At 37.2% G+C, this 12,468-nt stretch overlaps 1 protein-coding gene across 1 annotated transcript; it reads left to right on the plus strand.

Annotated features, from left to right (window-relative positions):
* The first annotated feature begins 321 nt into the window (after positions 1-321).
* LOC139946141 (RNA 3'-terminal phosphate cyclase-like) lies at positions 322-12,099 on the plus strand. The gene is made up of 12 exons (XM_071943756.1): positions 322-388; positions 3,082-3,202; positions 3,793-3,893; positions 4,606-4,749; positions 5,465-5,588; positions 6,549-6,607; positions 7,246-7,387; positions 7,932-8,050; positions 9,173-9,231; positions 9,853-9,947; positions 10,292-10,396; positions 11,565-12,099. Exons 2-12 carry the CDS (start codon positions 3,140-3,142, stop codon positions 11,637-11,639), a joined length of 1,086 nt encoding a protein of 361 aa, XP_071799857.1. The 5' UTR covers positions 322-388; positions 3,082-3,139; the 3' UTR covers positions 11,640-12,099.
* Positions 12,100-12,468: the final 369 nt, after the last annotated feature.

Here is a 12,468-nt window from a genome sequence, read left to right on the forward strand (position 1 = left end):
TCAAAGCCTGATCAACAGATACCATACTATTTTTCTACAGTGTGGAAGGCAGAACGGGCAAACAATATCTCGGATCGGGTAAATACAAAAACACTGCGAATTGTGTATAGCGCCCCCTCTTTTGAATCATCCTCCTTGCATTCAGCCCATGTTAATTTCCCATGGGGGACAGGATCGAAGCCTGGGCACAAGAGATTGCCAAATTGCACCTTCGGCGCTCCATATAATCTACGGTTCTGAGATTCTGCCGGCTGTAGTGTGCGCGTGGCATTGCCAAGCATGCTGCTTCTCACATTATTTATTTTTTAGCAGCATGCAGCAGACGACAGCAGCTAGCTTAACACTCAGTGACAGGAGACGCGGTGTTTGTGCTATATATAATTATAAAGTAATGCTCCCCATTTTTATACGTATAGACTTTTACTTTAGTCCCAGTTAGCCTACTTTTAGCTGTGCGAGTTATTAAATTAAACACATTACATTAATAATGAGTTTTTCACCAATCATCGGATGTCGGACTGTGAGTGTGACACTTCGTACCTTTTTGCCTGGTCCACTTCATACCCTAGACACTTCGCGTATGTTTGGAACACTTCGTTCGTACCGTGGGCGGGGTACGAAGTGACCATCAGCTGATTCACCCCGTACCCTCAGCCGAGTCAATTCGTACCTTACCTAACATGTGTATTCCTCCCTCAATAAGTTAATGTTCGTTGAGATACAAATTAGTTATAAATTATACTTGTAATGAATTGTAATTTTTGTTTGAATAATGTTAAAATTATTAAATTGTCATTTTTAATGTGAAATTAATATTTTGTAAAAGTTAACTACCACCAAGGACAACATCTTCTGCCCATTGAAGATAGTTGAAAGGCATGGTCTTGAATGTGGGGTGGAAAAAGGGGCTTACAAACCCCTTTTTCCAACCCACCCACAGTGCCTTTTGCTTTTCGGCAGTTCAGCAAAATCAGTGTTGCGATGTCACGTAGCTGTACCAATTTTTGAATTTTGACATTTTGCATTACACCGGTGTCATGAATTCTGATAAGCAAAAAAATACAAAATTAGTACAGAGCCTTAGTAACTGTTCCGTTAAATAGCGAATAAGTAAATGAATTTTAATTAACCAAGTATTGATTAGTAATAGCAATTAGTAAGCCATTTTATAAAAATTGCTTTAAAGGGTCTATGTACTTTTTTTAGGACAAAAAACACAATTTCCACAGATTTACGATAAACTTTCAGTTTTCACAGTTTGAAGATAATGATAGTAGCAAACTTCCCTGAAAATATTACTTGCTGAGGTGCGCTGTAGTTTTTGAGAATGAGTAAAACAATGTCATGGAAATAATTTTTGTCTCGGTAATCATGACGAAAATTATTTTAGCATGTAAAATTGTATTTTCATGACATTGTTTTACTCATTTCTCAAAAACTACAGCACCTCAGCAACTTAAATTTTCAGGTAAGCTTTCTACTATCATTATCTTCACACCCTGTATAAGTTTAATGTAAATCTGTGGACATTGTGTTTTGTGTTACAAAAAGTACCCAAATCTTTTAAAGGCAAAGGACACGTGGTAATTACTCAAAATAATTATTAGCATTAAACCTTACTTGGTAACGAGTAATGGGGAGCTGTTGATAGTATAGAAAACCTTGTGAGAAACGGCTCCTAACAGAGTTTTTCGAGAAAGGAGTATTTTCCACGGATTTGGTTTCGAGACCTAAAAATTAGATTATGAGGTCTCAAAATCAAGCATCTGAAAGCACACAACTTCGGAAGTCCGTGTGACAAGGGTGGTTTTATTTTGTTTCATTATTATTTTGCAACTTCAATGGCCAATTGAGCTCAAATTTTCATAGGTTTGTTATTTTATGCATATATTATGTTTAGATACACCAAGTGAGAAGTGAGAAGACTGGTCTTTGACAATTACCAATAGTGTCCAGTGTCTTTAAACTTAGGAATAATAACTAAGCTAGGCCGCTATAAAGATGATTTGTTTTATTGAGTTATTAATTTGTGATAACTAACTAGTTATTTGTTAGTAGTTAGTTATTCGTTATATAACAAACTATTTTATTTATTTTAACGAATGACTAAGCTATATAACCATTTTAAAACAATTCATTATAACGGATTACTAATTTGTTAAAACCAATTAACAACTGGCCTACCTCCCATGCCTCCACATTGCAACTGTGTTTTTCAACTGTGATGCTTTTGGTTTAGTTCTAAAGCACCAGACGAGACAAGACACCACAAAAGAATTGGATGAGACTTTTTATTGTGTGAGAGGATGAGATTCTGGGCCAACGTTATGGCTCTGCTTACCGCCGAATTCTGCGCTTAAAGTCGCCATTCTCCTCTTTTGTGCAATTTGCCAGTGTCGAATATCTGCGCCAGCTGTGTAGGCCTTTAATGCCTAGTAACAGGGAGTACACTTAAGCGCATGTAAGTCAACATTCCCCGCTATCCTGTGGAATACGTTTGACGTAAGCGCAGAATTCCCTGCTTCCGCAAGCGCCGATTCTTTGCTTACAATAAGCAGAGTCATAAAATTGGGCCCTGATGAGTAAACTGATTTGATTCCCATTAATAGCCCAATAAGTTCTCAGCTGGGGTTAAAGAGTGTAAAACAAGCCACTTTGATTGCATTTGACGTTGTTTTCTTCATCCCAGTTGAATTGGCTTGGTTTGAATAAGATTACTTTCTGAAGCTTGTCAAATTGAGACTTCACCTCATGAGGCAATACAAAAAGTGGTACTTTTAGGCCTTGAGTTTCATATTTAAAAGGGCAAGGTCATTTTCAGAGAGCACTAGCTTTCAATCAATGGAAAACCATAAAGTGTACGGAAATTTTTAAAGGTAAGGGTCACCAAGACCAAGACCAGGGCAACTGAGGCCACTAATTGCCTTCATGACCTCTGTGAAATTCCAGTCCTGTCACTCTGAATATTGTGTTTTTAACCGCTGTCATTAATCACTCACTCATTCGCTCACTCAGTCGACCCAAGTTGTCGCGTTGCCGCATGTCATTAATCCTTGATATAAAATGATGTCTTGATTGCAGATTGCCTGTGATTGCTTAATAGTTTTACCTGGACGAACTAACTGCCATCTTAACAGCAATGGCTTCATCATCAGCATGCCAAGCCTCTAAGATCGTGATTGATGGCAGCATCATGGAAGGGGTAAGCGCCCTTAATAATGTTGAAGTGATTTTTAAAATGTCATCGGGTAAAGCCAACCCTCGAGCATTATGAAAACTCTTGTCAAGTATTTCTCCTTAAAGACCTACAAACATGTTTCAAACTGAGAACTGTGAGGCACCAAATGGAGAACTGGTCATGTGGTCATGTATTCAACTTAAAAAGGCACTGACCACTATTGGCAATGGAGAGCTGTTGATAGTATATAACATTGTGAGAAACGGCTCCCTCTAGTTTAAAGTAAAATAGTTTTTGAGAAAGAAGTAATTTCTCACTAAAATATTTGAATTGAATTCAAGACCTCAGCTGAAAGCCATCTGAAAGAAACTTGTGCGACAAGGGTGTTTTTTTCTCCTTTATTATCTTGTAACTTGGTCGACCCATGCAATTGAGTTCAAATTTTCACAGGTTTGATATTTGATGCATATGTTGAGATACACTTAGTGAGAAGACTGGTCTTTGATGATTACCAAAGTTGTCCAGTACCTTTAAACAAAATGCACAGTTTATCATGGTTATAAAATGCCTTGATTGTTGAAATAATCCAACATTTACTTTCTTGCTTGAATCAGGGTGGACAGATTTTGAGGATTGCGTCTGCTTTGAGTTGCTTGACTTGCCAACCGATCATGGTGCAGAATATTCGAGCAGGAAGGAGTAACCCGGGACTCAGGTAAAGCTGTTTGACTATTCATAATTTTGGGTTGAACAAAGAGGACTCAAACCAATAACCTCGGGATTAAAGCCATTGGACACTTTCAGTAAACAGTATTGCCCAAAGGCCCACACTTTGTGTATCACAACTTGTATATAAAATAACAACCCTGTGAAAATTTAGGCTCAATCGGACATCGGAGTCGGGAGAAAATAATGGGGAAAACCCACCCTTGTTTCCGCACGTTTCGCCGTGTCATGACATGTGTGTAAAATAAATCTGTAATTCTCGCTATCGAGAATTGAGAATTGTTTTAATGTTTTTTTATAAAGTAAAGCATTTCATGGAATAATTTTTCAAGAGAAGTCTTTCACCATTACCTTCTGTAAACCCTGTAAATTATTTGTAAATCTGTGAACTTTTAAATTTTTGAGTTCTGTACCGAAAGTGTATTCTACCAACTTTTTATGGTCATTAATTGTTTGAGGAATTACCAAAGGTATCCTCCCTTAAAGGGTCTGATACCTTTTTGTAGGTCAAGTTTTTCGTCACTGTGAGCGAAGATGTTCGAATATAATTTACCTGTAGAAGTTTCAGCTTCATTAGTCGTCAAGTTTTGGGAGAGTAAAAGTGAAAATCACCGAGCATTGTGAGTTTGTTTGATGTGTCATACAAAAATTACCCAAACATAATCTTATGAATTAAATTTATATATATTTGTCTTTGACAGACCTCAACATCTGAGTGGACTCCAACTTGTAAGTGATTTATGTAAAGGCGAGTTATTAGGAGGAGCCGTCAAATCATCTGAGATTACATTTATCCCGTCAACCATTCAATCAGGAAGGTTCATTGCTGACACAAAAACGGCAGGGTGAGTTGATCTAGACAGCCTCTATGCAATGAGTGCAGCCGTCGATTTCACAAAACTCTTCCTAACTTAGGATTAATCTTAGGACTTTAGGACGAGTTCAGTTCCGTACCTGAAGACGTTCGGACGCATTGAACCCATCCTAAGTTAGGACGGGTTACTCGTCCTAACTCTTTGTGAAATTGACGGCTGTTCCTATTTTTTTTTTTTTTTTTTAAATTGGTTGTGATCCTGTCCTGTAACATGCGATGTTGAAGAGCACTGCAGGTTTTCTTTTGGCATTTGTGCACAAATTAACTTTGTGATGTTTTTGGTCATGGCTTAAAGTCTTTTGCCGCTACACGTTTGGCTTTTGTATTCATTCCTCCATAGTCGACGTTAACAGGTCACTTCAAGAAAGAAGACATGTTTCTTTAAATAGTTGATGTTTTGACACGACTGCAACAGACTGGTTTGAGTCTTACCTCAATACACTGCCATACAAAGACTGGTTTGAGACTATTCATGCTGCACCTTTGGGCAAATAGCCATAACTCAGCATTCGCTCACCTCTATAGATATATTTTACACGTGAAAAGTGCACGCCTGTATGCACTGCGCATGACTCTCATGCACTTTTCATGTGTAAAACACATCAGAGATGGTGGTCAATGATGCGTATTGCAACCTATCTATTGCGGCAGAGAAGTTTGATGTTTTTCTTGTTCATACAATCCAGGAGTGTGGTACTACTGATGCAGGTATCTCTACCTTGCATGTTGTTTGCTTCAGGACCAACTCAAGTCACTTTGAAAGGTGGCACTAATGCAGACATGGCACCTCAGATTGACTTTACAACCATGGTAAGTGTATCCTATTAAAGACAGTGGACACTATTGGTAATTGTCAAAGACTAGCCTTCACAGTTGGTGTATCTTCCGCAACATATGCATAAAATAACAAACCTGTGAAAATTTGAGCTCAATCAGTCATCGAACTTGTGAGATAATAATGAAAGAAAAAAAAAACATTGTCACACGAAGTTGTGTGCGTTTAGATGGCTGATTTCGAGACCTCAAGATCTAAATCTGAGGTCTCGAAATCAAATTCGTGGAAAATTACTTTTCGAAAACTATGACACTTCAGAGGGAGCCATTTCTCACAATGTTTTATACCATCAACCTCTCCCCATTACTCCTCACCAAGAAAGGTTTTATGCTAATAATTATTTTGAGTAAATACCAATAGTGTCCACTGCCTTTAAGGCTGTATTATAGTCGGCCGTTCGATGGTCTTGCAATGGAAATCTTGACGGGCGATCCTAAAAAACAGTTTATAGTCATTACTGAGGCCTATAGTATAAACTGTGTTTTTTATGATCGCGCATAACGATTTCCATCCCGCGACCGACTATAAAATGGCCTTTGGGTCTGGAATTTCATCCTTGAAAGGGCAAGGCCATTTTCATTTTGCAAAGGGCACTTTCAATGGAAAATCTTAAAGTCAATGGGAAAATTCTAAAGTGGCACCAAAGACAAGGCCTGGTCCAACAGAGTCCACGGCCTCTCTGGCCTGCAGGTAATTCCAGGGCTGCCTGTCCTTTCCAAGACCCTCTTGGATCAGTCTTGCACAGTTCAGAGGGGAGGGTTTATTGTTTAGAAAACCATAGATTTCTCTTCAGTTCAACAAGCGCTCTGTCCTTTTTTAAGCCTATACTAAACTGAAGCGTTATTTCCGTGTTTTGTATAGTGGCGTCTCACTCTTAATGTCAAAGGTAATGTAGGTCTGCTGGTGATGCTTTATTTTATGTTTTGTATATTTAGGTTCTTCAGCCAATACTTGAGCGATTTGGTGTCAGCTTTGAGTGTGATATAAAACGAAGGTAATATAAAAGTATAGCATTAAAGTCTGGAAGCACACTTATTGTGAAATCTATTTTAAATGGTTAAAACCATCTGCTTTTAATTGTTAATGTATATTGGGGTTGAAACTCTTAACTGTTTGGGGTTGATGGCATAAACTAAAATAAAAAAAGTAGAGCTGCTTTTGCCATTCTGTCAATTTATATTTCAGAGTATTAGGTTTATAACAGCGGATGACTAATGTAACTTTTCTTAAAGGCAGTGGACACTATTGCATGAAACCTTACTTGGTTACAAGTAATGGGGAGCTGTTGATAGTATAAAACATTGTGAGAAACGGCTCCCTCTGAAGTGACATAGTTTTAAAGAAAGAAGTATTTTTCCATGAAATTGATTTTGAGACCTCCGAATTTAGATTTTGAGGTCTCGAAATCAAGCATCTGAAAGCACACAACTTCGTGTGACAAGGGTGTTTTTTTCTTTCATTATTATCTCGCAACTTGACGACCAATTGAGCTCAAATTTTCACAGGTTTGTTATTTTACGCATATGGTGAGATACACCAAGTGAGAAGACTGGCCTTTGACAATTACCAATAGTGTCCAGTGTCTTTAATTCAAACTTCTGTTAATATTCTGTGTACTTTTCTTTCCTCCAGAGGTTACTTTCCTAAAGGAGGTGGTGAGATACAAGTTCGTACTGTTCCAGTGAAACAGCTCAAGGCTGTGGACATGACAGATCGTGGCGACCTAGTCAAGATTCAAGGAAGAGCATTCGTTGCAGGAGTGTTACCATTCAAGGTATGATGGACCTCAAATTAACATCAGAATCATGTATCAAAGTACTTTGTTTTATAGATGTTAAATTTGCACCGAGCCGATAAAGCATATTAATTTTGGTTTTTATCCGAATACACCGATGTGTGTTAGCACTGTATATACTCAGTACTTTCCTGAGTGGTGGAATTTGAACCCACGACCTTTGCAATTTTAGAGCTGTGTCCTACCCAACTAGGCCACCAGTCTCATGTTTTTGGGGGTTATAAACTTAGCATACAGAAACTTGATTTGTCATATATTAACTGCCTGACGGAGACTGATCAACGGTAACTCCTGGGAAATCATTGACTTCATCTTCAAGAACTTGATTGAAGCGGCAACATTCCTTGTAGTTTTACTCACAGATACATAACTTTATTTACACTGTCCAGATATTAAGGAGCTTTTTCTTGTAGCTCTCATGTGCACCATAAGCTCGTCACAACGGTTGGAGCAATGCACTCACACCTTTGTCATACATGTACCTCCCTATTTATTAGTGTAATTTGTGCATATTCTTTTACAGATAGCTCAAGGCATGGCAAACACAGCAACGAGTATACTGAAGCAAAGATACCCTGATATTCCAATTCATATCAAGGCTGTACAAGAAGCTTCAGCTATTGGCAATGGATGTGGAATCACGTAAGAATTATCAGTGCTTTTGTAAATCGTTATTTGTTACGAGCTATATTTTTACTCTTAGCTGAGAAAATTAACAATATTGGTATGGTGTCATGGCCAAATGGTATTGAGCATTAGATTTATTTTCTGGTTGTTAGTCAATGGAGTGTGGGTTGGGGTTCTGGTTGGATATTTGCGTCATAGAGCAAGATACTTTACTGTAATTGCTTACGAACTCTTCATCACCCAGTGGTATAAATGGGTACTTGTGAGGGTAGAGGATTATAATGTGTATGAAAAAGACATTGAAGTGCTACAGTTGCCCTGGGTTGTATACTCCACAGGGAGCTGAGAAAGATTAAAGGGATGTATTGGCCTAATGACCAGGGCACTAATGTAAAGCGCATGATAACATTACATTTCAAAGCATACTATGTGTTGCATTAATCATCCACTTACAATTTCAAATCTATAAAGATTCGAACTGCCTCTAGCTACCAGGCTATCTCGGTAGTCTAGTGGTAAGACACTGCTCTAGAATTGCAAGGGTCGTGGGTTTGAATCTCACCCAAGTCACATGCCTGTGATATTGTTTCACATGATTTGGGAAAGAACTGAGTATTCAGTGCTAACACACATCGATGTATGGGTAAAAAAAAACTTAATAAATCTATAAGACTATTGGAGTGAAATTGCAAGCTGTTTAAAGACCCTGGACACCATTGGTAATTGTGAAAGACCAATTTTCTCACTTGGTGTATCTCAACATATGCATAAAATAACAAACCTGTGGAAATTTGAGCTCAATCGGTCGTCGAAAATGTGGTATATTAATGAAAGAAATAAACACCCTTGTCGCACCATGGTCACACAAAGTTGTGAGCTTTCAGATGCTAGATTTTTTTGAGAACTCAAATTCTAAATCTGAGGTCTCGAAATCAAATTCGTTGAAAATTGTTTCTTTCTTGAAAATTACTTCTTTCTCGAAAACTACATCACTTCAGAGGGAGCTGTTTCTCACAATGTTTTATACTTTCAACCTCTCCCCATTACTCGTAATCAAGAAAGATTTTATGATAATAATTATTTTGAATAATTACCAATAGTGCCCACTGCTTTTAAATGTTCCCTTTGTCTTCATAGAGTGGTAGCCGAGACCAGTACATCATGTAAACTTGCAGGATCAGCTCTGGGTAAAAGAGGTGAGTGTTATGACATAAGAAAACCGGCCTGTATGCCCTCGGTTTTGAAATTTGAAAGGGCAGGGGGCACAAGGCATTTTCTCCTTGGTAAAGGGCACATCCCTTTGATGAGTAAGTTGTAAATTTCTACTGGAGTATACTAAGGGCAGCAAGGCAATGACCAGGGGGCATGGAGGCAATCACCTTTGTTGCCTCCGTGCATGAAGTATCAGGCCCGAGAAGAAAATCATGTATTTGTAAGACACATACCCTCCGAGATAAAACTTACCACTTTATGAGTAGGTTGTGAGTCAATGGATACAAATAGTGGAGACAAATAAGTCAACACTCTGGTAATTATTGTGTATTTACTAGAACGTTGTAGGAAAATGTTTTGGAGAATTTTAGGTATGGAATATTTAGGTAAAATTTGTCCTGGATTACCAAGATTTCTAACTTTACAAGCTATTTGTGCAGGATAGCTACGCGATATTTTTAGTTAAACCACCGTTCTCACCACTTGTTGTGAAAAATACTATATGAAGAATGTGATTAAAGTAAGTATTTCGATCAAGAAGATGTGTGTCAATAAAACAATAAAATGTCACTTGGATAAATCTTTGGTTGTGTTTGATATTTCAGGTGTACCAGCTGAGAATGTAGGAAAGGAAGCAGCACAGATGCTTCTTAATAATATAGAGCATGGAGGGTGTGTAGATGAATACTTACAAGATCAAGTAAGTAAAGAACAACTAATCTAGTCCTCAGAATTAACTATAATTGATAGTAAACTTTTGGGTACAACTATGCGTTAAATCTCCTTTCAGAGCCGGTTTGGTCTCGACATTTCGAACAGTATACTCTGCTCGTCTTCAGGAAGAGCGGAAAAACATACAAAAAAAACAGAGTATACTGTTTGAAACATCAAGACCAAACCGGATCTTTTCAGACGGCTCAGTTGATCTAGAGGTCTCAGATTAAAATCCTGTTCTATTAAAAAATTTCTTTATGCACACCAAAATTTACTCAGTCAGGTTCCTTTGTGGTTTATAACTTACTATTGATTTGTTGATCCATATAGCTGATAATTTTTATGGCCTTGGCTGAAGGAACATCGCGAGTGCTTGCAGGGCCATTGACATTACATACAAAGACAGCAATTCACATCGCAAACAAGCTCACACGGGTAGGTAATTCTCATATTTCAAAGTAAAGTTCTTTTGAACACATTTGTCTAACCGGAGTGAAGTCAACTTTTCGATGCTATTAAAGGTAGTATGTACATGTACTTTTTCCTAACAAAAAACACAATGTCCACAGATTTACATTAAACTTACACAGTTGAAGATAATGATAGTAGAAAGCTTGCCTTGAAATTTTACTTACTGAGGTGCTATAGTTTTTGAGAAATGAGTAAAAGTAATAATATTCGTCTCAGTTTTAGCATGTAAAAACGTATTAACCAGTTGTGCCATGGTTTCGGTATATCATAACTGGTTAAGGGGATTTTACATGCTAAAATAATTTTGGTCTTAGGAGACGAAAATTATTGTGTGACTTGTTTTACTCATTTCTCAAAAACTACACAACCTTAGTTAGTAATATTTGAAGGGAAGCTTTCCACTATCATTATCTTCAAACCCTGTAAGTTAAATGTAAATCTGTGGACATTTTGAAAAAGTACCCGAATCCTTTAAGCGTTATTTCTTGTGGCATTTGATTAAATTTCACAGTCGACGTACATCCGCAACCCTGACCAATTAGGCTTTTTTGAAAAATGGTGGACACTATGGGAGTGTACTTTTCGGTTTGGGTGAATATGATCAAATTTACCCAAACCTAATAGTGTTCTAGTATTATGTCCGCCATACCTCAAAATGGCTTATTGAATTTGTCAAGTGCCTTCAAACCTTTCATCTCTGTATTTTCAGCATTACCCGATGGAAAGGCTATTGGCAAACAATTCTGTTAGATATTGCAAAAGGTTCTTAGATGTCAATGTATGCTCTTTACTGTGCAAAACAATCTAACTCACAAACTTGTGTTTCTTATAAGATCAGATTTCTATGTAAATTGAGGTCCTTTTTTTTTCAAGTTTTCAAAGACACACTATGTATGTAAATATAATGTCCTATCTGGCCCTCTTTTTACATTTTCATCTCATTTTTATGGCAAGACAGTTAATCTTTGTACTTGCTTTTCTCAACATGTCATTTTTCGAGTTAGGCTGATTTTGCATAGGAGAGCCGTGTGGCACTTGCTTGAAATACTCCAGCAGTTTAGGATAAAGAAATTGTTACACTATACTATACTAAAGCGTGTCTTTAAAATAATAATCCTTTTTCTCTTTTCAGGCGAAATTTAAAGTCATAAATGATGGAACCGAAACCAGTGTAATAGAATGTGAAGGAATTGGTCTACAAAGGTAACAACAGAAAGTATTGTTCCATATTGAAATAGTAGGCCTATCATTTATATAATATTTAAAACAATTCTTTGCTCAAAATGTTTGACTTGTGTATTTAGTCTGTGTTTTGTTTCTCTACGGTCAGACCAGACAATTAATGCCTTAATGAGAAACTGAACAAGAAATGTAACTCATTACACACCTTATTACAACATGTGAAGTTTGAAATTGAGGTGTTCCAGAATTATAGAATGCCTACAATAATAATAAAAATAATAAACAACGCTTATAAAGCGCCTTACATCCATGACTGGACCCCAAGGCGCTGTACACATAAAAATAGCTGCAAACAAGAGCAAAAAAAACCACGAGCATAAAAGATTTCTAAAAATATAAACCACAAAATGGACCAGCCAATAGTTAAAACCACAAACCGCGAAATTGTAAACAAGATGAACAAAGTATTTAATTTATTTATTAAAGCCAGTGGACACTATTGGTAATTGTCAAAGACCGGTCTTATCACTTGCTGTATCTCAATAAATGTAACAAATTACAAACCTGTGAAAATTTGAGCTCGATTGGTCGTTGGAGTTGTAAGACAACTATGAAAGAAGAAAACACCCTTGTCACACGAATTTGTGTGCTTTCAGATGCTTGATTTCGGGACCTCACATTCTAAACTTGAGGTCTCAAAATCAAATTTGTGGAAAATTAGTTCTTTCTAGAAAACTACATCACCTCAGAGGGAGCCGTTTCTCACAATGTTTTAAATTACCAACCTCTCCCCATTACTCGTTACCAAGTAAGGTTTTATGCAAATAATTATTTTGACTAATTACCAATAGTGT

The sequence above is a fragment of the Asterias amurensis genome, chromosome 13, assembly GCF_032118995.1.
Source record: "Asterias amurensis chromosome 13, ASM3211899v1".
Taxonomy (NCBI): Eukaryota; Metazoa; Echinodermata; class Asteroidea; order Forcipulatida; family Asteriidae; genus Asterias; species Asterias amurensis.